The sequence below is a fragment of the Protopterus annectens genome, chromosome 9.part0 (assembly GCF_019279795.1).
Source record: "Protopterus annectens isolate FY-2018-M chromosome 9.part0, PAN1.0, whole genome shotgun sequence".
Lineage (NCBI taxonomy): Eukaryota > Metazoa > Chordata > Ceratodontiformes > Protopteridae > Protopterus > Protopterus annectens.
This window is the reverse complement of record NC_056743.1, coordinates 596736854-596761891: the sequence shown is the minus strand read 5'-3', so window position 1 is coordinate 596761891 and position 25038 is coordinate 596736854. Positions and strand designations below refer to the sequence as shown.

The 25038-nt window shown below is 42.9% G+C and overlaps 1 protein-coding gene across 3 annotated transcripts in view; it reads right to left on the bottom strand.

The window, feature by feature from the left end:
• Positions 1–25038, bottom strand: part of KCTD9 (potassium channel tetramerization domain containing 9) — a 458686-nt gene that overhangs the window by 284406 nt on the left and 149242 nt on the right. For all 3 annotated transcript variants that reach the window (XM_044083151.1, XM_044083153.1, XM_044083152.1), the window contains one exon: positions 11717–11845. In XM_044083151.1, the coding sequence (XP_043939086.1) occupies positions 11717–11845 (129 nt within the window). The remainder of the gene's footprint in view (positions 1–11716; positions 11846–25038) is intronic.

Here is a 25038-nt window from a genome sequence, read left to right as displayed (position 1 = left end):
AAAACTTGGCCACTATTAACACAGATTACTCAACTTCTACTCTTACAATTTGGCCTCCTAATACCAGACATAGTGCATTTTCATACAATACAAAACTAATCTGATTAAGGAGCATATGATAAACTGCCTGCAGCAACCAAACAATCATATAGTAACAAACCAATATCTACAACCATCACACTTGACCAAACCAAGTTTTTAAACTGCCACATGCCATCAACATCAAAGCAAACACTACCAAATGAACACTTAACTCTCAACGAAGAGAGACCACCATGGCTGGATTTGCAGCAGCAGAATACTGTTATCATCCTCTGGTAATCACAAACTTGTATGCAAAATTATATACAAAACTATAAAAACTAAAAAAGATTTCTACCTCCTACACAGGGCGACTATCACTTATACAAAATCGGCAATGGAGCCAAATCAGCCAACACTTTTCATCAACACCAACAGGGATGAAGATTAAAGCCCCCAAACTACTCTAACTGCATCTGTCAAGATACTCTAAACTCAACCTTTGTTGAACAAACGGTCCTTATCATAGCCACTTATCCACCACTAACATGCAAAACGGTGGAGACCTAGATTTATACATTGTTGACTTGTAGCTTCTTCCACAGAAGATCACTCTACCCGATGACCATGTGATTAAACTCAATATCTTGAAAATCTACACAAATTCTTAAAAACAAGATGAAATAAAGAATCACTAACAATGACCAAAATCACCCACTGTTATCAAGTAACCAACAAAAAATTCACCACACTATTGAAATACAAAATTCAAAACAAAAAACAGAATTTAACTAAAAACAAATGCTAATGCCACATCAAACTACTCAAAAACCTAAAACAGCAAACCTAACAATACAGCTGCAGCCAAAACCTACAGTCATTGAAACCATGTTACTTCTTCATATGCCTTCTAGCTTTTAAAGGCCAGTTTCAGTGATAGCTTTCCATTCAAACCATGCCCCTTGTCTGCCTGAAGTTGTAGTATCCAAAAAAGCTTCCTACATTGAGCCTTACTGGAGTCATCACCAAACCTAATCCCCTCATACAATAACAACTGCCATTGACATAAAACTATGCTCATAACCATCACAAACATGTTTAGCTAGTGGATTGCTAATATCTGATGAAATCTGCCTTCATTGCGGATGAAAGCGCTTAACCTGACTTGGATTGTTAATGTTTTCTGGTATCGTTTTTATTACAAGTGAATGAAGTTTCTTGTGGTTCATCCTCATTGTCCAAGCGGAGGTTTTTTCTGGATCCACAGCCTTTGGGAATATCTGATTGCCAATATCAGCTTGTTTAATACTCCCAACGTGTTCTCTAATCCTCTCATAGAATATCCTGTTGGTTTTTCCTACATAAAAACTAGAACACATTATACACCTGGCTAAATACACTAGATTCTTAGTACGGCAATCTGTTGTCACCTTAAACACATTGCGTTCCTGTAAATGAATGCTTAATTGTGTTGTAACGATTTTGCTCTACAGTGCTTCACACTGTGTAGAAGCAGGAAACTGCTAATGAAATAAGTGGCATTATATCAACGGCATTGGTGCTTTTTAGTTGGAAGTTTCTAATCTAATCTATAGACATGATATATGAAGTAGGATCTTGTCAGTATAATTGTTGGGAAGAAAGTTTTTATCTTTGGTTCTATGAGGGTCATAATGCTTACCTGAGAAATGCAAGCTTAATATTTCTCAACCCTAATTGGCAAACGCAAGCAGACTTTTTCAATTTGATTAACAAGTTACACTGAGTATTTAGGATTTGTGGTTTCACATCCTACAGTGGTGAGCGAGTTTCAATGCTCGGTTTTAGAGTGTAAGCATTTGATAGGTTAGTTGCTGCTATGAATATATATGATTGGCTTTATTGAAGCACTGATATTCACTGTAAATTAACTATTTTAAATTATGTTGAGATTTTTACTGGATGGTGTTTTACTGATTCAAGTATTTAAGAATGCTGTGGAGGATATCCTTTCAATAGCCTGAAGAAACTATGTTTGCCGTGAAAGCACTTAACACTTTTACATCCTTTATTTTTGCAATAAACAGAGTACAGCATCGTCGCACAGTGGTGGTTTATGTTTTACACATTAATAGTCTACTTTACACCAATCCAGAAATATTAGAATTCAGATATGAAACATCTTGCTAGCCTCATAGCTGTTACTTCCATAAACAGGCTTACTAAGGAAGAAGGCACTAATGTATGCAACGTACATTCAAATGATGCAAGATAATACTACATGAAAAATCGTCACTGTACTCCCTAAACAAAAATTCAGGTATAAGGTACACTTCACCCTTCAGTGGTCTTTATTTACACACATTAAAAGGTATACCGTCTCCTGTTCTAATAAATAGTTACCATTACGCTCATCACCTTTACATGCGTGTCCTCTTCTCCCCAAGCAAGAGAAATGAATAACTTTAGGACCTCCCCTTACATCCAGACTACCTGTCAAATTCCATTTTTCCAGTAACGTGTTAGAACTTCTAAAAATCTATGTTCCTTAGGACCTCTTTGCAAGCCCTACTGCTTTGAACCCATGGAAAATGAACAGTAAAAATTCTGAGCCCATTTGCTCTTACATAGCCCTTTACCCCCCAAAACCCTTCATATCTCTTGTTATTCCTGAACTCAAAAAGCATCCCTTAGAAATCCCCATCTAGCAGCCCTCATAAGTAAGGTTACACCTCAAGATTAATACCCTCTTTTATATATTTTTATATATATATATATATATATATATATATATATATATATATATATATATATATATATATATAAAGTTTCCAGTAACAGGTAGAGCCTCTACTCTTAACTCATTCATGCCAGTGGAACTCAGGAAGTTCAAAGTGTAACTTCCAAAGTGCAGATCCTCAGCCTTTTGACAGAATCAAATTTTGTCCTCACATTTCAAACAAATATTCATATCTCTGGGATGATGGTATAAATGGCAAATTCTTCAGCAAAAACTTTTTATAGTGATAGTATTCAAGTTCTAGATCTTAAACTGAATTTTTTTAAGTTACAGTAAACAGTAACCATTACATTTGTAATATTTTGTGAACTTGCATCTCGGCAACCACTCAAGTTGCTTACATACTGTCACAGCAGCATTTTACTCATCTAGCTGAGAGCTTTCATACAAGGCCAAGGAGTTCTGTGTTATTTGGTTGTTGAGATATTTAGAACAATATTATATCTATACAAATTAATATCATAAAAGCAGTTAATATCCATCTGCCTCTGCCTTACTTCTCTTTTACCAACACTATCCTTCAGCATAAAAACGGCCATCTTTCCTCTGCTACTTTCCTATACCTATCTAAAGCATTCGACATGGTCAAACACAAACAACTCATCGCTGTTCTCAATAACTTATCCTTCTCTCAGTCACCAAATGGTTTCAAAGTTACCTGTCTGACCGCTGACTATCCATTGTATGGCAAAATTACATCTCCCCAACTACCTGTCTCTACAGGGGTTCCCCAAGGATCCATCTTTGGACCTCTACTCTTCTCTATTTTCACCAATATTCTGGCCTCTGCCACCAAATATGGCACACTCATACAATACAGACTGCTCAACCCAGTCCCTAATCGAACTGCAAAAGTCACAGCGCATGACTTTTCCTCTGCTAAAACTTGGTCATCCGATGCCCAATTAATACTCAATCCAAACAAAACTAAACTAAACTACTCATCTTCCAAACTTAATCAAAACAACTCTCACTATCACAGCAAAAGACATCACTATCCACCCAACAGAACATACCAAATTGCTAGGAGCTGAAATAGACAATAAACTAAACTAAACTTTGACATTCACATATCCATGACCATAAAAAAAAAAAAAAAAAGTGTCCACAAAAGACTAGGAGCATTATACAGAAATAAGCAACTTCTCACCAAAGCAGCATAGATTTCAGTAGGAAATTCCCACCTCATCTCCACCATACTTAATGCCTCTCCAGTATATCCACAGTGGTACAGCAGTAGCATCGTTACCTCACAGCAAGAGGTTCACCTGTTAGATTCTCGGCTGGAGTGCCTTCCGTGCGGAGTCTGCATATCCTCCCTGCGGTAGAGTGGCCTCTGAAAGACATGCGGGAATGGGTGTGCCTTCGCTAAAGGTTGGGTGTCGGGATGGCAACTCAGCACCATAAAAATAGACTGTCAATCATTAGCGGACTGGAGTTCTGCTGCGGCGACCCCTAACTGGGAAAAGCCGAAAAGACAAACTTTATGCCTCTCCAGTATATACCAACCTAAGGCAATGACATCTAAATAACCTCAAGACCTGCTACAACAAAAATCGCCAAATTCGCCACAAGGGCATCCTAATGTTGTCACCACTCTCTCTCAATTGCTGAACTGGGCTGGCAAGAACTCCCTCAACTCCTTCAATGGTATCAACTCGCTCTACCACAAGCTAGTAAACCATCCATTAAAAAAGTCCCATCCCTCCAAAAACTACTCCAACCTTCGCTCTCCTCCAGACCACCAAGATCTAGCAACAAAACTCCATTACAGATTACTAGAGCCAATAACTCTGCTGGAGAAGCACGATTCTCCAGTGCTAAAGCCAAATTATGGAACTCCCTCCCACCCACAATTAACTCTGTAACATCATGCACCCACTTCAAAACTTTACTGAAAAGCACACCTAAAAACATGCTGGCTATGCCCTTGCAACTCTCCCTCTAATATCACACACTCCATCCACTCGCCACCTCTGTCCACCCCACAAACTACCTTAATTACAGCAATGCTCGGATGCTCATAAGCCTAGCTACATGTTATACAGCAGGAACTTCTTACTATAACAATTGTTAATGTCTGTTATGTACTTCGCAGATGAAGATTCTAGTTTTCTACTGATGCACTATGTTAGTCATCTATAACTAGGTTTGTAATTTTTAATTGCTGTGTTCAACTGTAATTATGTTTGTAATATTTTTAACTGTGGAGCTTTTCTCCCCAGGCCTCCGCTGAAAATGGACCTACATCCAGTCAGACTCTCCCGGTCAACAAATGTAAATAAATAAAATAAATAAATTATGCAAACAAGATACAATAGGACAGCCGTTTGGATAAAGTTAGACACAGTTAAGCCCAGCCAAAATTTTGAAAAGCAGACAAACAATTGAATGGAGTTTGACAGCTTTGGTATGGTCCAAATAAAACCTCAGCTGCCTACATACATCCAAATAGTGCAAAACGTATTCACTGGAGACAGAGGAAAACACTGTAAAGCGAATCAAACTTGGTTATTCTCAGAAGCCACCTTTGGCAAAAAAGAAGGGTTCATAAGAAAAAACACTGTCTTTATGGAACACCAAATAATGAGGTAAAGAATCAAGACCCTGCAAATCTGAAACCCTTCTTGTTGAAGTAACTGCTACCAAAAATAGATATCCAAGACAAGAGCTTCAAGTCCAAAGTTGCCAAAGGTTAAAATGGAAGGCCTATAAGGACCTGCCAAATGAAAGGAAAACTCCACGGGAAGAACCAGATCCCATACTGGGAGTTGGAACAAAAAGGTACCCTTGAGGAAAGCTTTAGAAATTTTGACAGAAGCCAGAGGCACATGATCTCTGCCAACATTGAAGTTAAAAATTGCTGCCAATTGCACTTTAATCAAAGAAAAATTTAACCAAACTCATGAGAAAAATTCTAAACCGACTCTAAAGGGACAAAGAAAATGAAGAGTCCAAGATTCCGCCTTCATGACAAACCTCTATTTACTGGAATAGACGTCTGGTAGACTGCTTTTGAGAAGATGACAGTATATGAACAGCAGCTTGGAAAAGTTGGGATTTCTAGCCATCACGGTAAATGCACTTGGTCAACTTGAGGGACTGAAAGTTGGAGGATCCACACCTACTGGATGAAATAGGAGATCCAGAATGGATCCAGCTCCCGGGGGGGGGGGTACTTCATAAGAAACCAAAGGGAAATCACAGCTGACAAGGCCAAAAGGGTGCTACGAGGATCACCAGAGTTTGCAATGGTCTGCTTTCTGAAGAAACTATCACCGGAACTGCAGAATAAGTGTTAAGTCATCCCAGGGGCCAAGAAAGCACCAGAGTGTCCCCTGGGTAAGTATGCCGGAGGAAGAACTATGACATAATAGCTGCTGCAGTTACTGGACAGGGAGATAAATAGTTCACAACACGGAATGCCTCAACACCAAAAATTCCAAGCTACAATCGTCAAATATAAGACCACTCATGAGGCAATAGAATGCACTTGCTGAGGCAGTCAGCCAGAATGTTGATTTTCCTGGGATGTGCGTTGTTACCAGAAAACACATTTCCCAGTTTGTTGAAATACTAGACATATTGGCCATCTGCATTGTAACCACACCTCTGGGAGGAGTGCCATGAAAGGTTTGCTACATAAGGAGGACTGCTCATCTCCAGGACACTGACGTGAATGTGGGCCTCTGCAAATGACCAAGACCCATGAACCATCCCTTCTTTAAAATGTTCCCCTCACCCCAGGAGGGAGGCAGCTGTGGTGACCATGGCCAAGGAAGACGGAATCATAAAGGGTCTCCATTACCAAGGGTAACAGCAACAACCAACGAATATGGTCCTGATCCACCTTCGTTAACAGTATGGAAAAATCCAAAGAGCGAGTAAGGAAGGACCACTGAACAGCTAGAGTCCAGTGAAGAGCCCTCATGTGATACTTGGCTAAAGGAACCAACCTTATCTATGCTGCTATATGGCCCGGAAGCTTCAAAATAGTTTGTACCAGTGGCTTCAGAGTTGCAAGTATGGACATGGCCTATGCCCAAAGGCTGACAAACACTGGAATCCAGCAGCCTGTTAATTTGATTGATAGTGTCTAAATTACACCCTATGAAATCTAAAATTTGGAATAACTAAAGGCACAATTTAAATGCCTGTCATGCCCTAAGTTGGAGTAAGGAAACATTGGCTGTGATCAACTATGCCCTTGTGTGTGTGTGTGTGTGTGTGTGTGTGTGTGTGGGGGGGTGAAGAACCAGCCAGGTAAGAACAGACTTGAAATCCCTGCAACCAGAATCGGGCTGTGACCACTGTTATGTACCTGGTAAACACCTGGTGGGCTGTGGTGAGACCAAACGTCAGGGTTATTAACTGGTTACGATGCCCCCAGCCAGAAGTACAGAAATCTTCTGGAATGCTAAGCTATCTTGATGTGATAGTAAGCATCGTTGAGGTTAATCAAACACATTCAGTCATCCTTACCAAGAGGTATGATGGACTGCACCATAACCATCCAAAACTTGGTATTTTTGATTAAGCAAGATAAATCAGTTTATCCCAAAATTGGATGAGGTCCTTTGTTTTCTTTGCAACTAAAAAAACCTGAAATAGAACCCAGATCCTTTTTGGTCTAGTGGAAACTCCAAAATGATTTGCAAGCAGCTTGGGAATATCTATGGCTGCAAAACTTTTTTGATTGGGTGGAACATCTGGGAGACGTTTTATGACAATTTGGAGCTCCTAAAGAGAGATTGTAATAACCTATGGATACTACTCTCAAAACCTAGGCATCTGAGGTGAAGGCCTCCCAAGCTTTTGGGAGAAGATCCAAACCCCAACTGCCTCCAGAGAACAGAAGCCGGGCATCCTTCAGAATGAAATGAAAGGGCTCGCCGGAAAAAGCTCCACAGAAGCCCTGGTTATGCAGACCACACCTGCCCAGCAGGTGGTGTCTGTTATGATTTCACCCAGTCTTCAGTGGGAACCCTCTTGAAGAGCATCTTGGGAAGTCTTGTCAAGTGTGACAGGTAATTAAAAAGTCTTCAGAGCAAAAGTGGCAGTGACACAGATCACCTCCTTAAATGATCCAGAACCAGAGACTCCCTGTTTTAGGAGTGAATCAAAGACCTCTTCAGAAAATCTCCTTGGTGGCTGCCACTGCCACAATGGCATCTATAGCCAGACCTCAACTCCAATGGGGCTTGTCCTTTAGAGTGAGAACCACATCCGGATTTCTGAGAATGGGTTCCACTTTCTCAGGTTCCCTTCCATGTCCTCTATGATACCACATCTATAAGGGCATCCAAAGGGGAAACCACCCAAGGCAAGGATGGGCTTACATCAAAGGTTTCCAGAAGTACTCGCTCCTCCAGAGAGGACACTTCAGTGGTCCAGACTCCCCTCAAATTGCTAAAAGAGGCATCACCTGTGGAGACTTAGGGGACTCCCCCCTTCTTTGAGGTCAGTATCTTTGGTGAGAGAATCCTCTGGGAAATAGAGGTGTTTCTTTCTCTTCTTCAAAACCTGACAAAGCTGGGGAAGAGTCGGGAAACCCCGACATGGGGGTAGACTGGAGGCTAGCAGATGTAGGTTGTCCAAGAGCTGACTTAAGACTGGTTGCAGATGCTGATGAAAAAGGGGGATAGGATACCTGCTGGAGAGATCAAGTCTTTCTCCCAAGAGAACATCCTCTCTAACATCAAAGGCTGCAGAACAGGCTGGCCTTGCAGGTCTGAGGGTCTCAGAACCCAAAGGTACCAGAGAACCCCAAACCCGAGAAAGCAACTCCTATAACCAGATGTCCAAGTTGGCACTGAGTTGTCCAAAGCCGAAGCCCCAAGTAGAAATTACAATCCTGAAGCAAGGCCGCCCAACCCACAAACTCCTGCTTTGATGCTATGGCTCCAAATGTTCCAATGGCCGTGAAAAAGATCACAGTTGAGGTGACCAAGGAAAAGAAAGGAGCAGATATCAGTCAAGTCATCAAATCAGACCCAAAGGGTGAAATTCAGCTGGCCCCAAAAACTTCAGATCTGAAGATGTCGGGGGAGGGGACGCCAGAATGATGGAGCTGTAGGTCCCGGTCCTGAAGGAGTAAACCTTAACTTCATCTGCCCCTGCATAAAGAACCTCATCAGATGCTCCAACTAAGAGGTTTTAATGCTGTCCATTGACGTCTATTACTGGACAGAAGCAGCCACCAGAGGGGGCTTTGTCTTCTGAAGATCCTGCATGCTGGATCCAAGCCACAGGTACTTTGAACTGGGTCAGTGACAGGGAACACCTCAGTGACCACTCCAATGCAGTGTTCAGTGAAAGGGGGAAGCTGCCCTACCTGACTGTGCACATTTAATTAGGAAGGGGCTTGGGATGTGCAGAGCCAAATAAGTCATCTTTCTGTTTTTGGCACCAAAGAAGACCAGCTCCAAGATGTCAAGGCCAGTACTGGCACTAGGGCAGCCTGGGAATCCAAAGGTCATGGGACCTTAATGTCCAGTGAGCCCAAGGGACCAAGGCCAGAAAGAGATGATCTCTTGCAATCCACTTTGGAAGGTCTGGAGTCTGCACTACCCAGACCTGGTCTTTGGAGCAGAGGAAGACATCACCCCAGAAACAGAGAAAGGAGGGGGATAACCTGAGGGTAGAAGCCCTTTTAAAACCAAAATGGCCTTACACTCACTGGCCCTAGTACCAAAACCTTTACAAACAGCATCCAGTATCTAGATGCGCTGGACCCAGGCAAGACGCAGTTTAGGTGTGCGTCATGGGAAGGCAACCTGTGCCCATAGTAAACGTACTTAAAACCTTGGTCCATACTCAAACGAAAAACTGTACCACTACAACAAACCACTACAAATCCACAAAACACAGTACACAAAAAAATGCTAGCTCCCATAAAATAGGGCAGGAAGAGAAAAATAAAAGAAAAATATATCTACCAAGCTACCTACATGAAAAAGACCAAGGGCAGAAAAGAATACAAAAAAAAAAAAAAAAAGATAAGGGAACAGCAAACTCTCACAAAAAATACTACACACCTGTCTTGAAAACCTGAGAATGCAGATGGGAGCCAAGATGGAGCTGCAACAAAGAATGGTGGCAAACTAGATCTGAGGAGTTGGAGGATTGGGGAAGTTATGGGTAAGGGAGGCAGAACAAAGTGGGCTAAAGACTTGAGAATGGACATGTGTCAGCTCCTAGGTCCCACAGTTTTGAAGTCAGATGGAACACACATCATCAGATCTAACATTACAGCACAGTGCCCAACTGAGAATCAAACAAAAAGGTTCCACCAGTCAGCCTCTAATGCAATAGGCGCCTTCTGGGCAAATCTCAAAAGCAGGAATTTCACCCTATTATAAATCTATTTTATCCTGCAGCAGTACCAGGTAACTGACTGAAACTACACATCACCCTCTGTTGAAGGAGAGTCCCCCCACAGGACTGCCAATGCTTGGCATCAATAACTCCTTCTCCAAAGGTTGCCCAAACTCTGAAAGTAAGCAGATGTTGAAGAGCTATCATAAGATAACAGCAAGCCAAAAAATATCCCTCTCAAACACTACCTCAAAAGGCAAAAAAGAAAAAAAAAGAAACTAGCTATACTAACAAAAAATATACATAGTAACAAAATTACAAGGTATCCAGAGGAAAAATTTCCAGAAGTTAAACAAAATAATTTGCCAAAATTCACATTTTATAACAGTACAAGACTAATAACTACAGTTAATATATTCACACAGCTATTTCTTAAAACAGGCACTAGAACATATAAACATTCTAGACTCAGTCAAAACAAACAATAAAATGCACAATTTTACAGATAAACTAGTATGCAGCTTCTAATACAAATCTCGAAAAATCATTTACTTAATCTTCTTAGCAAAAATGTAGAAATAAAATACTCTTGAATGATCACTCATTGAGTATAAGCTCAAAAACAAAACTGATGGAACTTGCCTTTACGGCCCAACCTGAACTAGGACCACTGAATTAGCAGAATTACAGATCATGGAACACTGATCCCAAATTCATAAATAGGAAAATGTCCAGACTTCACTGCAACTACAAAAGCATAGATTCTTACAGCACCCCCCAACCACAAAATACACAAAGGCAGTCTAATGATCAATTAACAGAAACATCTCCCATAAGTAATTCAGTTAAAGGGAATAATAGACAGTTACTGCAAAGACAGACCCCAAATTTAAACAGATACATAGGTAGGTACTAAGCTATCAGCCCTGGGACCTATACAAGCCCAGCCAAAAAGGTACCCTGGCTTTTGCCACCCAAGAAAATCATTTTCCTGTGCCACTGTCTATCAGAGCCACAGAGGTGATCCCCGGGGTAAATTTCCTATTTCCCATCCAATCAAGATTTTTCATGAAGACTGCTGAGGAGCTTTGATATAGATAGGTAGTTTATTCCAGAGTATGGGAAGTCTCTGGGACAGGAATCTATCCCTCTGGCATGTTCTGTTTATTATGGTGACAAGGTTTATACATCGAAAAAACAGTTGATGCACACTGAAAAAAAGGCATAGAAAAAGTCACTTCCCATCAATAAAACTAACAAATAAACCAGTGTTTAAGCATCACAGGTGTCAATATCAATATATAACGATGACCACAAAAGACAACCCTTAGACTGTGGTGTTTGGTCAGGTATTCCAGCTAGGCACTGGAAATGTGCCCAACTATTATAAGCACCTGTTCAATTTAGTATCTCAGAACTCTCTCTACTTAAATGAAGCACTGAACTGTTAATGTTACACAAGTACTGTCTGGATGGATCTGTTCAGTGACAACATATAAAGTCCTACAAGCAGTACTATGACATCACTGTTTTGCGCTCTTACTTTTTTTTTTTTTTTTTTTTTTAACTTGCTGCCTGCTGATTTGACAAAAAACTTACCCAATAAATTCACACCTTCATTTACAATTAGCTGTCCATGCCTCAGGTAATTCAGGATTGGTTCAAAGTACTCAGGGCTGCGATCAATCAAGAAAGCTCCTTTGGTGTCTTGTTTGTTACCCCAGGCATCTTGTTAAATTAAACACACATACACAATCAATATGAAACACTTAACATAGTAACAGAATAAAGTTACAGTACAAAAAAATTAGTGCAAAAGAATGAGGCATGCACCAGTTATAAATCCCCGTATCAGACCCAAAGTAAAAAGTGAAAACTATTTTGCAACTAGACTCCAGAAAGAAAGCTAAAATACACATTACTAACATTGTACTATATACATGTCAAGACTAGCAGACTATGGAAGATTGTTCTATCCGATAACATTCTGCTCTAAACCACAAGAGAATGGCATATAAGAAAAGGAACACACATATGGTAAAGACAAAGCACTTCAAACTATATATACTTGCAACAATTCCCCTCTAAATGAACTAAATACTAGAAATAAAAAAACAAAACAAAAAGATAAATGAAGAAAATGGTAGTGGCCTTGCTACATACTTTTCCTTCTTACTTTGACTGCAGCACCAGTTAAAGACTTACCAATACTCAGAAAACAGTGCGTCATCCCCAAAAATGGAAGACAACCCAGACTCTGTTCATATGATGCACCTAAAACCCCTTAAGAGATCCTTCTACTCCCAGCCTTCTTACATTCCTTACTTGCTTGTTCCTAGACATTCCATGGACCCCTCTGATGACAAATGAACTACACCAACACTTCAAGGCCATATATTTCAAGGCCATATATTTCAAGGTCACAATGTCCATTCAATGAAAACAGATTCTCAAGAGTGCCCTCAGTTGTTCCAACTTCCGGTTGCAACCTAGATCCTTCTTAAGTGTGTCCTTCCTCCCCTCTTCCCACTAAAGCACCTCTCAAAAATAATGCAGTCCATCTAGACCACATCATCTTCTCTTCAGGTCATCTACTACAGAAGCCCAGCTCTTCAAGATGTCGTCATACCAGAGACAGTCTGTGGCCTGTTTGTGCCCTTCACTTTGCGAACTATAGACTGCATGCTTTCTAGCATTCAAATTCTCCTTCCTCTTTTTGACTGCCAGAATGTACAGTACTCAAGACAACCTTACCAAAGATTTGCACACTGAAGTCTTTCATCAGCAACTCTGAAATCTGTGTGCGCTCTAACCCCAGCATCCCGCTGGTATCTGCCTCTTCCCTTTCACAAACATGTAGCTGGGGGGGGGGGGGGGGTGATCATGTCACAAGTATCCTCATTACCTTAAGTATCAAAGTTCATCTGACCCTGAAAGTATTTTTTTCCATCGCCCCACTACCAAAATGCTTATATTTTGGCATATAAAATCATATCTGCCACCTATGCAACCACCTTAGAAGACACTGCAGTCTCTTTGGCAACTAGCCCCTATACTTATGATCAATTCACAAACCATAGCATCACTGGCATACAAGTTGATATTACTCTCCAGCCCCAGTGCAACCCCAGTGCAACAACTGGCATAAGCAAATGAAACTGGGCTGAAACATGCAGCATCTTGTTGCTTGCAGACTTTTGTCTGGACAATATCCAGTTACTGTCTGCTTTACAGCCACTTTACTGGTATATTTCACTATTTTGGATCCCACTGTACACACAGTGTATATCACAAGTTAAGAAAATGTATCTAGCTGAATACCAGTCACATCACATCCCCAGGGATTGCTATATCCAATATCCACTTCACTGACAAGCCAATCATCGAACCAAAGATGGGCAGGAAAGAACACTACTAATGGCATGGTTACAAACAGCAAAGAAATATTCAGAAACACACTGCCAAGCCACCCTTCTGAATATTTTCCATAACCTTCCCTGGAATGGAAGTCAGAATAACTGGCGAAAATTAACCAATTAAGATCAAGCTCTGTGAAGAGTAACAGTTAATGTTACTCACAAAGCTTGCAGTACACAGTTCTGTTTGTGATTCCACAAGTATGACGGCTAACTTTCAGCACCAGAGGGCACCTATTGACCCTGATGTTTCGAGCTTCACTACAAGCCACTACCCCAATGCACTTGTCTTGACAGATCCCTGGGCCACCTTCCTGCCAGCATGTCTGCAACACTCATAGTACACTCACCCAACTACCCTTCCAAAACTAGGATTCTATTAACATTTCCCAATGTATCTGAAAAATACATTTCTCCAATCACTCTCGTCTCTCTTGCCATTTTTATGTATAGTACATTTTGGCCTGCCAAACAAATTTATGTTTGACATAATCAAGTTTTATCATCCTTCAATAAATTGCTGCCTTTTCACCAATTACTTCTCTTAAGCCATGTTTTCCCCCCATACTTCCTTCTGTTGGAACAGGAATTAAACTCCTTTCAGTATTTCAATAATGCAGCTCCACAGTTGTTTCATCCCATTCTTTTTCTTGTCATGCTTAAGTATTTATCACTGCTTTCCTGAGAGAAGTTTACCTACCATGCCTACACAGTGTAATACATCAGTTCTAGTGAGCAGAGACTGAAATGCATGTTGAAGAGTTTGGTGTGTTTCTCACAGCCACTGTATGTATACTCTAAATGTCCTATTCCTATGTTGCAGTATTCCAGTTGTGGAATTTCCTGCCCTCAGGTGACTCTTGCATCAGCTCCTATACAAAAGCTTTAGCTTGGCAGTCACAGCGTGCGTGGGATGTCAGACCCAAGGCCATAATCCAGGGGACTTAAATGTGATGTCTGCATACACAATCCTCAAAACTTTTCAGCTGCAGATAACCTACGCATCGCACGACCGTTCCCTCACAGACGTCGCAACAATAAAGCTAAATAACCCACTGGGTTTCTATTTTTACTTGTTTTGTTAATTGTTATTGCTTAGGCTTGGTTGAAGTAGCCTTTAGCTGATGTCCGGTAAAAATGGAAAGTGCCAATGCGGGTGCCAGATACCCTATAAAGATGCTCAAGATACGTGGGTTTTTTTTTTTTTTTTTTTGCTTAAGATTGGAGCACGACCATTCCTCCTGCTCAAATGTCAATCATTTGTGCCTAAGACCCTGCGTAGCCATCTGGCCACCTTAGACCTTTACCTAGAAAATAACACCTAAAATGGTTAACTCTTAGAATGGATCCTGCATCTGAGGCTGAACAAGAACCTCCGTGAAAGAAGGCCAAGATTCCTAGGACTTCCTCACCTACCACTCCCGCTTAACGACGCCCCACCAACTGCTGTTCCAGAAGTTGGAGTGCTCAGCGGTTCCAACTACTTCAAAGACTACACTTGCGGAAGCTGTTGCGCAGTCGACCCACACGTCTTCTGAGCTTGCTCAGACACAGACTACCATCAATGTCGAGGGGGAAGCAGATTCTGTGGTACATCCAACTGGGATCCAGCCTTCGGAAATGTTTTCAAAGTCTGATGCCAGGCCGGTTCCTACCTCCACCCCAGCCATAAAGAAAAACAAGCATACCACCTCTTCTCCAAAACCCATAACAAACTGGCAGGCTTTCACTTCATCCCTAATGCAGGCCATCATGGCCCTTAGGCCTGCAGCCTCAGCCCCTTCTACTCTGTCCTCTAATGAGCCCTAGGCCCAGCTTCTGCCTCTTCCCTCCCACCTATGACCTCTCAGATTAGGGAAGAGAATGATTCTTCCTCAGAAAACTTACATTTCACACATCTCAGACTGCTTCTCCCCAGGAGTACTACTCGCCTGATGAAGAAACTGTGGACAGGGATTCTTCCCTTGAGGACATAACCTTTGGTGAAACCATCACCAAGATGATTTCAAATGGGATAGTTCCCAAATGACAGACAGCCAAAATAGGTACTTTGAGCTGCTTCAAGTGGAATCACCCTCCCCCGCTGCTGTCCCTTCGGTGCTTACTTGGATGCCTTTAATTCAGCTTCTAAGACCCCAGAGTTCCAGCTTCCATCCCCCAAGTGCCCTGACTGCTTCTATAGTGCCAGAGGAGCAAAAATTCCTAGTTAAACCTCTTGCCAGAACCAGCTGTTACTGCCACAGGTTCTGAAACAGTTTAGACTGCTGCCTTCCCCCTCCCTCCGACCCACTGATAAAGATAAATATATGGATAGGACGGGAAAGTACACACATCCTAAATTTTGGCATTCAGAGCCATAAATTATCAGACCCACATGACTAAATATGCTCTAGACTTAGAAGCCAGCATGGAGGAGGCCTGCGACACTAAGCCTGACAGTCCCATTAAGGCTGACATGGCCTCCAAACTGTCCTTGGACCAGTAAGTAGCCAGGCACTCAGATGCAGCTATAATGCTGCCGAACCATCTGCCCACTCTGCAGCATCTGCTTCTGTCCTTAGAAGATACTCCTGGCCAAGACTGCAGAATCTACCAGAGGACTTGAAGTCCAAAATCTTGGATGCCCCCCTGGATCACAACTTGCTCTTTGGAAAACAATATGCATAGCTCTTCAAAAATCTGCAGGGAAAAAAGTAATGAATTACAGGACAAAGCATCTGCTAGTGTCCCCCATTCCCAAATATTACAGGAACTACCCTGCTATTGTGTAAGGCGCAACCCTCCGCAGGCAGCTGTCTCCTCTTCCAGGCGTAGAAGAAGGGCAAGACTACATACTTCTTCCAGACCTAATGTACCACACCTCCTAAAACCAGACAACCCTTTAAGGATAGAGGTCCTAATAATGCATTGCTGCCTAGCCCACCTACCACACTGCACGCCTTCAACACAGTCTCCCCCCTCTGGCAAGCCATCACCACAGATCAGTGGGTCTTATCCATTATCCAAAAAGGGTACTTCCTATCCTGGAAAGGAAACACCCAGGGGAGGTACTCTTTCCTCCCCAAAAAAAAACATTAATTTCCTACAAGTTTTGTCAGAACTTCTAAAGCTAGGCACCATAGAACCTGTCCCCTTAGGACAGGAAGGGAAAGGATTTGAATCTAATCTCTTCCTGGTCCCCAAAAAAGATGACCCCTGGAGACCCATTTTAGATCTCTCCTTTCTAAACCTGCACCTTTAGGTACCCTACTTCAAAATGCTGTTGCTACCAACTCTGCTGCCTCTTATTCCATGCAGGGCCTTTCATAGACACCCTAGACCTAAAAGAAGCCTACCTTCACATACCCATCAGGACTTCAGACCATTTCTACGTTTCTCTGGACCATCCCTCTCATTTCCAATTTACTGCCTTGCCCTTTGGTTTATCCACTGCCCCTAGAGTGTCTTTACAAAGTGCCTAGCTCCAGTCACTGACTTCTGCAGAATGCAGGGAATCCAGATTTACCCTTATCTGGACGACATCTTAATACTGGCAAAGTGCAAAGATACCCTCTCAAGGAATCTGCTCTTCATGTCATATGCAAAACCTAAGTTTTACCATCAACCTCCCAAAGTCATCCTTGCACCCAGGCCAGGACATTTTCCTAGGCTGCAGAATTAGGACAGACAAAATGAAGGTCTTTCTCCCACAAGGGAAGTTTCTATCCCAGAATTCCCACTTCAGGAAACCCACCATTCCCAGAAGGTAATGGCAAGGCAATTCCTGTGCCTCCTGGGCTTAATGGCAAAAACTATCCCCATGCTACCATTGGCCAGAAGGGATATGCACAAGCTACAATGGTAGCTCAAAAAAACATTTGGTCCCAACATCTACATCCCTTAGAACAGGAAATTCCTCTCCTTTCCTGTCTGAAGAAAGAAGCCAGCTGGTGGATCCAGCAAGTCCATCTAAACCGGGGACTTCCACTGCAACCATCCACCCCAACCCAAACAAAGCATACAGATGCCTCAATCAGGTTGTGGAGCAACTCTGGCATTCTACAGGGTCCAGGGAAACTGACACCATTCTCTACAGAGCAAGAATATCAATATCAGGGAAAGGACAGCTGTCTTCCTAGCCTTAAAGACCTTTATTCCTTTTCTGGTCCCAGGGGTAGTCCGGATAGTGACAACACCACGGTTAAGTGGCATCTCAACAAACCAGGATGAACAAATTCCTACCAGCTGTGCAGGCTGACCCTGCTGACATGGGACCTAACCTCTTGCCACAACCTGGTCCTGCAGGTGACCTACATCCTGTCGCAAAACAAGCAAGCAAGCAGACCTCCTATGCAGTACCTCTGCACTACAGCATGAATGGTTATTGGATGGGGGGGGGGGGTCTTCCTACACAGTCCACTGATGGGGTACTCCATAAGTGGACCTGTTCGCCTCCTCCAAGAACAAGCAGCTGCAGACCTTCTGCTCAAAGACACACTCCCCTCTAGCACGGAGTGTGGACGCTTTAAGCATCTCTTGGGAGGGGAAGTTTCTTTATGCCTCCCCCCTTTACAATGATCCAGAAAGTCCACCTGAAAATACAGTAGGAACAACCAAAAATATTGTTAGTGACACCCTTCTGGCAAAGGCAGCACTGGTTCCCCCACTACTTCTCAATCTAGTCATGGACAACCACTAAAAGTTACCCTCCAAGGTGGGCCTACGGATGCAAGACAAAGGAAAGTACAGTTGTGTTCACTTACGTAAGTTTAGATGTTAAAGTGTATTCACTGTTGCAGTCATTACATTTGGGTAATGTGCTTGCAGGTTGCCCTCAGTCAACCTGATTAACAAAGTCTTGGGTCCTACGTCAGTTGCTGTCCCTTCTTCCATGACGTCAGGGGTATAAAACATGCAGCCCATGCCACTGCATCAGTTTTTCTTGACCCAGATGTCAGGCGCCCCCCTAATGGGGAGCAATTAAACATAAAAACACAAAAGTTTACCACCAACAGAAAAGCAAATACACCAAAAAGGTTTTTAAGCCTAGTAACGGAAAGCAGAGGTATAGCCAAAAGTAGTTAGGGGGAAGGAGGGAGGGTAACCAGGACTGCACCAGTGAATACACTCAAATATCTACATTTATGGTAAGTGTACACAACTGTAGTATGTTCTTAGTGTTTCACTGTCGCAGTCATTCCATTTGGGTAGATTCCCAAAGTTATGGTTGGGAGGAATTTAGACAGCATTAGGAGCAGCTAAAAGGCCCTGCAAGATTGCAGTGGCAAAGCCAGATCTGGATTTAGAGAAAATTGACAAATGGTAATGTTTGGTGAAAGTATGTACAGAACTCCAGGTAGCAGCTTGTAGGATGTCCCTGGTAGGAACGCCTCTGCGAAAAGCTGTAGAAGTAGATGCAGCCCTGGTGGAGTGAGGTCTGATCCCCTAGGGGATAGGTTTTCCAAGGTGTTTGTAGCAGAAATGAATGCAATGGCTTAGCCATTTAGAAATGGTTTGTTTTGAAATTGCCTTCCCCTCTGCCCCTGCAGTAAATGCTACCAACAGTTCAGATTTTCTTTGAGGTTTAGTCCTGCCCAAGTATAATCTAAGTTGTCTGTGCACATCGAAGAAATGCAGAATACGTTCCCCTTTGTTCTGTGGATTGGGAAAGAAGGTTAGCAAATGAATGGACTGATAAGCCACACTGGATACCACCTTGGGAATGAAGGATGGATTGGTCCCAAGTGATACCCTGCCCACATGAAAGATGATGAAAGGTTCCACTGCCATAAGGGCCTGTAATTCAAATATCCTTCTAGCTGAAGTGATTGCTAAAAGGAAAGCTTTTTTACAAAAAAGAAATTTTAAGTCTGCAGTAGCAGCTGGCTCGAAAGGAGGGAGAGTGAGTTTCTCCAATACAAAGTTAAGGTCCCAGGCTGGGGTTGGAGCTCTCCTGGGTGGTCTCAAAATTTTGGCCCCTCTGAGGTGCTGCTTGAGCAGTGGATGAGAGAAGAGGGTAGGTTCTGTGTTATAATGAGCTGAAATGGCTAAGGCGTGGAGTGGCTTGGAGTTTAATGGGGGAAAAAAAAGAAATGTAAAATCTGGAGGCAAATTGGGCACTGCTGTGCTCATCCCTAGAGATTTGTTCCAGGCACAGAATATTTTCCATTTTTCACCATTAGATTTTCTAGTACTAGGCTTCTTTGCCTCTAAGTTGACATCCATCACAGGTTTGCTGAGGGATGGCAAGTTAGAATGTAAGTAATTAGCCAAGCTGCAACGTTCAGTGTTGGAAGCGGAGGGTACAGAATCTGGTTCTCCTGCTGAGACAGCAGGGAAGGAGTCTGAGGCAGGTGCCATGAAGATAACCGGGACACTACGCAGGAGGGAGTACCAGTGTTGGCGTGGCAAGTCTGGAGCAATCAAAATTATCCTTGGTTTGTCCAGTTGGAGTTTTAGTAGTACTTTGGAGAGCAGAGGCAGTGGGGGGAAGGCACAGACTGATAGGTTTTTCCAGCTGAAGGACAGAGCATCCACTTTCCAAACTTGTTTTTGGGAGTCCTTGTGCAAAATTAGTCCAGCTAGTAGTTCTGGGGGGAGGCAAACATGTCTATATCCGAGCTCCTCATTCCGATTGTCAACATGCTGAAAATCCTTGGTTCCAGTTTCCACTCGTGTGGGTCCATAAGGTTTCTGCTTAGTCTGTCTGCCAGTGTATTAAACTTTGCTGGCAGGAATTGAGCTTTTAGGTGCACTTGGTAGCTCAAGGCCGTGTTCCACAATGGCATAGCTAGTCTGCAGGAGAGGTAAGAAGGTGTACCCCCTGCTTATGTACCACAACCATGGTGTTGACAGTCTTTAGCATTAGTTGTCCTGGAAGAATGTAGTCCTTTAAGGCTGTCAGAGCATTCTGTACAACTAACATTTCTTTTTGATGGATATGCAGGTGCATTTGACTTGGGTACCATTTCCCCTGAACACACTTCCCTGCCAGGTGAGCCCCCCCATGCATAGTCTGACGCATCTTTTACAGTTTGGGCGGCAGGGGTTGGTGTGAAAGGTAGCACCTTGTTTTGGTGGCAGGCCTCGGCCCACCAAAGGAACTCTAGGCGTAGGCAAGGTATGATAGGAATCATTGTTTCTAGGCTGTGAGAACGTTGACTCCATAGGCTTTTTAGATACCACTGTAGTTTCTTCATATGCAGTCTTGCATTTGAAATTAGAAGAATACAGGAGGCCATGAACCCAAAGGCTTGCAGCATTTGTCTTGCAGACAGCTGAGTTTTTGTGGCCACTTGTTTGAAGTAGCTTGTCAAATGAGTTTGCTTTTCTGGCGTGAGGTAAACCATCTGGGAAGTTGTATTCAAGCTTGCTCCCAGGAAGGTAATTTGTTGACAGGGTACTAGTTGTGATTTCTTTTCTTTTATGGCATACTCCAAACAAATTAGAACCCTTTTTACAAATGCCAGCTGATTCAAAAGTATGTCATGGCTTTCAGCCTGAATTAGACAACCGTCCAGATATGGGTATATTTGAATACTTCTTTGCCTGCAAAATGCAATCACTGTAGCTAGGCACTTTGTGAAAACCCTGGGTGCAGTAGATAAGCCAAAGGGCAGTGCAGAGAACTGACAGTGCGTGTAGCCTTTGAAGCGAAAGTATTTTCTGCAAGATTCCCTGATTGGGATGTGCAGGTATGCTTTTAAATTTAGTGCTGCCAACCATGCATCTTTGCCTAGCATAGGAAGCAGCTTGTGAAGAGTTCAGCATATTGTATTTTGGAATCACCAGAAAGGTATTTAGAGTAAAAAGGTCCAGGATAGGATGCCATGTATTTCCTTTTCTGAGCACCAGGAAAAGTCTCAAATAGAACCAGTGTCTCCTTTCCTCTTCCGGTACCAGTTGAATAGTCCCCATGCTTAAGAGAAAAAGTACTTATATTTGGGCCTCTGCCCACTGATTTGGGGTAGCTCCGGCCACCCGCTTGGTGTTGGCAATGTGTGGAAGTGAAATCTGTATCCCTGGGACACAATTTAAAACCCATTTGTCCTGGGTGATGAGTTAACAATTCTTTGCAAGAGCAGCAATCTTCCCCCCCAAAGGGGCAGTCAGTTGACAAGTGCTTGGCAATTTTAAGAGGAAGTCACTGAGACAGTTTACCATAGGAGGAGTCTTATTCCCAGATTTGGAAGTGGAGGCCCCCCACTGCTTAGTTCTGTGTCTCCCCTGGGACTGAAACTTGGGGTTTTTGCAATGTCTGGGTTTGGCTTGAGAAGACCTGGAATGGGCTGGAAAGGACCAATTCTTAGAAGGCCAGTGTCTACTAAATCTAGGAGGCTGAACTTGTAAAAAATCTTTAACAATTTGCATAGATTTAGCTTAATCTTCCATCTTTTTAAGAACGTCTTCACCCTTTTTGCCAAACAGGTGGCCCTGATTTAAAGGAGCATCCAACAATTTAGCTTTAACATGATCAGGCAAAGATAGCTCCTTAAGACAAGCATGCCTTCTAAAATACAGACCCAGTAACAGCAGCCCTGCAGAGGCCTCTAAAGAATCAAAACCACATTGCAAAGTATGTTTTCCAAGTTGTTCAGCAGAAAGCATTAAATCCTGTAAGTCTATTTCCCACACAGTCAAGAATCGGAATCATTTTCTGTTTATGTAATCCAATAACATGTTGCTGATATTTCAAAATATGAAATTGGCAGTTTAAAGCTCTAATTGCCAAAGTTGCTGAAGTATAAACCTTTTTAGCCCATCTATCAAGTGCCCTGGAGTGTATCAGAAGGGGTAGGATTTTTAGCAGTGGAAGCCTTAATGCCCTTGGGCCCCTGTGAAATAGTCTCTGGATCTGCAATACGATATTTGAAAAGGAACTAACGGGAATCTAGGACCCTGTAGTATCGGTCTGGTGTACCAGTAGCAGGAGGCAAGGAATCAGGAGCCAAACTGGCCTCTTAGAGGGCGGGGGTTGACTACCTCAGATTAGAGTCATCAGACCTTAAGCCATTTTTATCATTTTTTTTTGTTTAGGCATAGAGGCCTGACAGTCTTTTTTTTTTTATTTGTTTTATTTTTTAAGACATGGATCGAGATTTAGGCGTCGATGTAATATGCAAGTCCATTGGCCTGAAAACACCCTAAGAAGCCAGTAGCATCTCCAGACCCATCCAAGGTATAGACATCTGCAGGTTCCATAGATGAAGTATCTCACAAATGGTTCTCAGAGGCCTGCGAATCATAAGTAGCGGGTATCAGGGGCTGTGAAAGCGCCTCACTGAGGACCGGTGAAATGGCTTAGAAGTGTTGACAGCAGTTTTGGACCTCTGCGGCCTGTCTTTACCTTGGCATTTTTTTAGAATTCCGGTAGTCTGATGGCTAACAGACGACATTTCTGGGTATTTAAACAGAGAACCGAAATACTGGAGGCAAAAATATACCAACGACGGATAGTGGGCTGATGAAATAAAGCATAAAACCAACAAGGTACATTGTGGTCAGAGACTAGGCAAGGAATACAGTATGAATGAAAATCTGAGGTATTTGCTTTCCACAAGTAATGCAATTACTAACTTTTACTGACATCGGGAAGGAGCAAGAAAGTTTCCCCAGTGGGGTACTTACCTTTTAATTGAAGACTGGTTCTGAAACTCAAACGAAAATTTCAGGAGTCAGCCGACCGGCACTTGCGACCTGCTAATGAGTCGGGCACCGCACGGCAAGCAAGACTGATGTAATGGCGTCTGCTGCATGTTTTATACTCCTGACGACCTGACGTCATGGAAGAAGGGGCAGCAACTGACACAGGACCCAAGACTTTGTTAATCAGGCCAACTGAGGGCAACCTGCAAGCAGATTGCTCAAATGTGAGGAATGCAACAGTGAAACACTAAGAACATCTCTCTTTCATCCACACTTGCAGATATTATCCCTGACTCCGTGGATGACAAACTTTTGATCCCCTTTAGACACCACTACTCAGAGAATGTGCTTTCAGTCCCGAGGGAGGCAAGGAAACCTACCACCAGAAAATCTTACCTAGCTAAGGGGGAAAGATTTACTAAGTGGTGTCTGGACAACGGAAGGGTGCCATGTTCGGCAGATGCCCCCCTTGTTCTCACTGGTGTCTCAACTGATTTAAAAACAGACTTTCATACTCTTCAGTGAAAGTACACCTTTCCGCTACATCAGCTCATTTATATGCATGACAAACCTCTTCCTTAAAGGGGTCTTGTACATCAGGCTGCCAAAAAACCTATCCCTCCACCCTGGGACCTAAATTACATCCTGGAAAAATGAACACAGCAGCCTTTCGAATCAGCTGGGTCTTCTTGGTTACAGATGTGTACTTGGAAAACCGTCCTGTTGGTGGCCATCACTTCAGTCAGAAGGGTCTCAGAGCTGCAGGCCTTAATGGCCTGCCCTCCATACACCACCTTCCAGAAAAAGTCTTCCTGCGGACCAATCCCTCCTTTATGACCAAAGTGTCAATAACTTTTCTCTAAACCAATCTACCACTTAATCAAGGTCTTTCCCTCCCCCAACGAAGGGGAGAGGATACTACACTCCTTGGATATGCACTTTCAAATCAGATTCTACCTGGACAAAACCAGAACCATTAGGAAACCTAAGCAGCTCTGTCTCAACCTCAGAGCCCTGGGCAAAGCAGTGTCCAAACAAACCATCGCTTGCTGGATCAAGAAAACTGTCCATTACACTTACCATAGATAAAACCTTCAGTGGGAGTAAAGGCTCATTCCACTAGGGCGGTGGCCACCACCAAGGCATTCATGAGGGGTCTGGACACAGGATCCATTATCGAAAAAGCCACTTGGTCAACTAACCACACTTTAAACAATTACAAACTAGACCAAGTTCCCAGAGCTAGGGCAGGATACGCCAGGGCCATCCTACAGGGATTTGTAGAATCCTATTCACCATCTACCTCCCTTTCATAAAAGAAAGCTGTGGTACTCTCCCACAACTGGAATACTGCCACATAGGAATAGGACATAGAACAGTTGCGTAAAATCGTACCATAACCATAAAAAGCCCTTTTCCATGTTGCACTATTCCATCCCACCCACCATTACCCCCCTATACTTACTCCTTCAGTCCCAACTAAAACCTGTCTCTAATAAAGCTACTAAATGACACCAAGGCAGCACACCCATCACCACTGGCATCCCTCCTGCTGGGCCTTCCTCTCTACCTGCTGGCTTTCAAGTTCCGAGGATTGTGTGCGCAGACGTCACATTTAAGGCCCCTGGTTTATGGCTTTGCATTAGACATCCCATGCACGCTGCAACAGCTAAGCTGAACCTTTTGTTCAGGAGAAGACTTACAAGTCGCCTGAAGGCAGGAAATCCCAGAAATGAAATACTGCAACATGGAAGAGAAGGACATCTATGGTTATGGTAAGATTTTACACAACTATTCTTTCCTCACAAGTCACTCAAAGCTCCTGTGTCACCACCCCAGACTGGCAACTACATTCATCAAGTCAGTTACAAATCCAGTGGT